Source organism: Belonocnema kinseyi, chromosome 10 (assembly GCF_010883055.1).
Source record: "Belonocnema kinseyi isolate 2016_QV_RU_SX_M_011 chromosome 10, B_treatae_v1, whole genome shotgun sequence".
In the NCBI taxonomy this organism is placed as follows: domain Eukaryota; kingdom Metazoa; phylum Arthropoda; class Insecta; order Hymenoptera; family Cynipidae; genus Belonocnema; species Belonocnema kinseyi.
In genome coordinates, this window is record NC_046666.1 from 52694480 (window position 1) to 52698891 (window position 4412).

At 35.9% G+C, this 4412-nt stretch overlaps 1 protein-coding gene across 1 annotated transcript in view; it reads left to right on the forward strand.

Moving 5' to 3' along the window:
• Positions 1–1800, forward strand: part of LOC117182260 (mannosyl-oligosaccharide 1,2-alpha-mannosidase IA-like) — a 519756-nt gene extending 517956 nt beyond the window's left edge. Inside the window, exon 3 of the mRNA XM_033375371.1 lies at positions 1753–1800. Coding sequence (XP_033231262.1) covers positions 1753–1758 — 6 coding nt within the window. The 3' untranslated portion in view covers positions 1759–1800. The remainder of the gene's footprint in view (positions 1–1752) is intronic.
• Positions 1801–4412: the final 2612 nt, after the last annotated feature.

Genomic DNA, 4412 nt, shown 5'->3' on the forward strand with positions numbered 1-4412 from the left:
TTTTCATATTTGAATCCGCCATATCTCGGCTATGAAAAATCTTATCAAAAAGTTAGGCATCGCATTTTGAAGGTAAAGAGTAGTTCTTTATGATGCCATTGTTAGTTTGTGAAAAAAAAATTTTTCGCGATGTTACGGGGCCTCGAACACATCAAAATAACGGGTTTTGACCCTTTTAGGTTAGAATATCTCGAAAACTGAGGGTGATGGAATTTTTCTGAGGTCAGATTCGGATTCAGCGCTGCAAAAACCTTCGGGTATAGTAGGTCTGGTCTCTGGTTCTGAGAATTGTTGGCCTGTGTAATTTAATGAAACCGATACAAGGGATATAATGTAATGTTAGTCAAATATGTTAGTCAAATTAATAGTCAATTGCTCCCACAGCTTTCCCACTTTTGTCTATAATTTCTTAGCTATGAACAAATTATATTGGAACGATACATAGGGATACCACGTTGGAAAAACGACTCGTCTTTTGTAGCTATCCACGAATCGACCCATTTATTGGCATCTTCATGAAAACTTAATCGTTGCTCAGACAGACCATGAGTCGCGGATCGGAAAAGATGGTAACCAGATGGCGCAATTTTCAGAAAATACGGCGGTTGGGGCAGAATTTCCCATTTCAGCGTTTCAAAGTAGGATTTCACTGGTTTTGCAACTTGGGATCGAGCGTTGTGACGTAGAAGAATAACTTTATCTTGTCTCTACACATATTACGGCCCTTTTCCCTTTAATGCTCGATTCAATAGCATTAGTTTTTTTAGGTGAAGGTCGCCCGTGATCGTTTCATTAGATTGGAGAAGCTCATAGTACACTACATCCTCCGGATCCCACCGAATAAGTGAAAGCCTTCAATAGCCCTCCCATTCAAAGCCTTTCTGAGAATTGACGCCGTGCCGCAGTAAGGTGTAGCAGGAGCTGCGCAGGATCTACGGTTGTCACGCCATTGAGCACTCAGACGTGATTCAACAAAAGCGGAGCGGGATATAATGAGTTAGTTCGCACCTACCTTCAGCCGCAAAATCGGCGCTACAGTAGAGTTTCACTGTACAGAGAATGAGCTTTGATCCATGGATATACGGTTTTTGAGTTGATCTTAAAGGTTGAACAGACTTAACTTACGATTTCCGACGTTTAGGGCTACCATAGAGATTTAACTTCTCATCGTCAGTGACAATATGATGCAGAAACCCTTACTGATTTTGTCGCTTGGGTAGCTGTTCACAAGTGAAAAATCTCCTTTCGACGTATCTTGCCTTCAGTTTGAACGGCATTCAATTTTCTTGCTTTTTGACCATTCTCAGTACATGCAAGCATCTAGAACTGATTGAATGAACAACCCTCACTGATTTTTCAAGCTCATCTTGCGTTGGACACAGGTCTTTACCGAATAACGTCTCCAATTCCTCATCGCCGATCATTTACGGATGGCCTGGGCGTCCTTTGTCCTCCCTGTCGAAATCACCACTTTAAATTTTTTGAAACCAGTACCTTTTCCAGCACTTTTCTTCGAATTGAATAAGAAAATTAAAACTTCCCGCAAATACTGCTTTCTTGGTATGTAAGCCGATGTCTTTAATGCTACAAAAACTATTCTGTTTACACTTCGGTCAAACAACACCTAATGAAAACAAAAGTCACATGATGGGGCTTCGACATGTACTCGTATGTTATAACGATATGCTTCGATGAAATATAGAAATATATAAAAACTATTGGATTTTCACAATAATCTTTTTTTTTGTACAGAAGTAAATTCTTCGCCAATGTACGGAGCAAGTTCATCACGAACACAGTCGCACGGCCGTAAACTACCGGTAAATGATATAGTTGTCGGTTTACTGGACATGGATATTGATGTGCGTCGCATGTCAGGAAGCGGCGATGTTCATATACCGGTCAGTTGTACCGTTCGAGAGAAGGAAGGTTATCCTAAACTTCGTGGTATTCCAGATATCCATACTAAACGAAATTACAACTTTACAACTCGCCCTGTTTTTGTTAAGAAATACAATATTGTGTGGCATATGTAACAGAATTTGGAGAACTTTTGGGAGTTAAGCTTCGACCAAAAGAAGCCGAGTCGAGACCGGACCGATATCAAGGTAAATTAATATAGGATAAGGTTCTTGGTGTACCCAAAACTTAAAAGGGGAGTTTCACAGCCGCTCGGCTCTTCAGCGAGAATTTAAATTGAATAAATGAATAATTTATTTTTTATAGATATTAATCTTAAAAGTTTCTAGTTTGTTCATAAAAGAAAGATAAAGGTTTATAAAGGTTTAGTCGCTCAGCCTAAAAATTACAAATGTGATATTTTACGAAATGGTTAATGAAGGAACGTTTGAAAGTGCAAATATTTCAAAGTTTCCTTTTTTATGCCGAAAACTGGCAATTACGATATTTCCATCTAAAAAATCATCTGTTTTTATTCATTTCTTTGTTCGAAAATTTCTTTCATTTTTGGTTGCAAATTTGTATTTTTTAGATCAAAATCTCACCCGTTGCCAAACAAATGAAGCCAGACTGCAACACCAGACCGACCCGTATATAAAATAACCCATCTTGATGCGGCCCTTTGCATTTATTTACGAAAATTTCTACTAAACTTTATCATTTTATTATAACGTTGAAATTTTGTTCTGGGATAACCTAGAAATGCAGCACAATTAAAGTATTTTTTTAAATTGCTAACAAAACTTCCAATTGGGAAAGTTTAAGTAATTGATTAAATGACTTAAGTTTTGAAAATTCAGAGCATGAGGTGGAAGCACCAATTCTTGTCACCTTAGCCCAATTATCGGCTTGCTAAAAACCGAAATGAATTCATTTGATTCTAGATGGATGTTTTATTGCACTTGGAGAGGGGGGGGCTGCTAAGAACTGGTACTTTTCCCATACTCTACAATTAATATTTCAATAAATTCCCAAAGTTTTGGTCAAGTTTTAAAATTAGAAAACAAAAATAAATATTTAAAATAGTAATGTATTATAATTGATATTAATATTACTTGAAAATAAAATACTTTTATGGAATATTTTCTTTAGCTTTCAATTACTTTAGAATTCTAGACAGAATCTCGTCATTGGTTGATATATATATATATATATATATATAGATCATGTCTGTAAACTTAAGAAAATATGAGTAAATTATGATTGTGAAGTATGCTCTGATATCTAAAAATATTGTTCATTTGTTAAATCATTTTAAAATTTTCTAATTGAAAGCTTAGTTACAGAGTATGGTTGAAAACTTATATTATGCAAAACGGTTATCAATTTTGTTCGGATTTGTGGATAATCGATGTATAAAATTATTTTTTGACTTAGTGAATCTTTCCAAGAAGCCTGCAGAACATTTACTAGCGATTTTTGCAAATGCAACGAGGTGGCCGAACGAACGAAGGGTTATTTTATGCAGGGTTTCCAGAAAATCTCAAAACACCTATACAACTGTCCAGATAAAATATTATTAACATGGGTCAAGGTCATTCTTGGAGTGACTTAACGAGAAATCGAATACTGACCTTTAATTTGACCTTGAACTGGAGTTTCAAGTTGATTTTAAGGTCAGATTTGTGCTTTTAAATGAGAACCCCTATTTTTGACGTCAGCAATCGAAAGAGCGGGAAATGTTACGTTTAAACATATACTCTGGTCATAGGTCATAGCAGATGTGCTGTGCTGAAGGTTATTCAAACTTAAGTAAGGCCCGGCTCATTTTAGGGTCAGGTTTGTGTTTTGTGACCTTTATCGACTCTGATTTATTCCAATACTGATTACTGGTAATCTTATAATTGTTTTCTGTATTATCATTTTCTATAATTTTGTTATAATAGCGTTTTGTAAGGGCCATGACATTTTATGTAACCTCTTTCTTTTTTTTTTGTTTTTTGCAAAACTATATTTTCTTTTCAAGGTGATCCGAAAACTCTTGATCCTGGGCCATCAAATTATTATATCACTTATCTCGGCTGGGACTTCGAGGTGCATCATGAATATGGGAATCCATTATTACTGGAGCGTATAAATCTTTACCCTAAAAATAAACAGAACCATGAATTCAAGGCAGATTATATTAAGAGATTTCATGTTAGAGTAGAGGAGATTAAATGTATTGGCGTTACGTTTTACGCTGCACGAAGACATAAAATTAACGAAGAAAGTGCTGCCGTCTTTGACAACAGCCTTGTAATATACGAGGCAGCTTGGCTTGATCTACGGTACATTCCCAAGCCGCTTCTAAGGCGGATGTAAAGAATGTAACATTTTTGGGATCTAAATTCCTAAATAAAATCATAATTAATCAAACATTAGTCTTACATACATATAGCGTAATGTTAAGGATGTTTTTTGTACTTTCTCCTTTTCCCATATTCCCACAAAATTCCCCTTTTCCTCTTTTC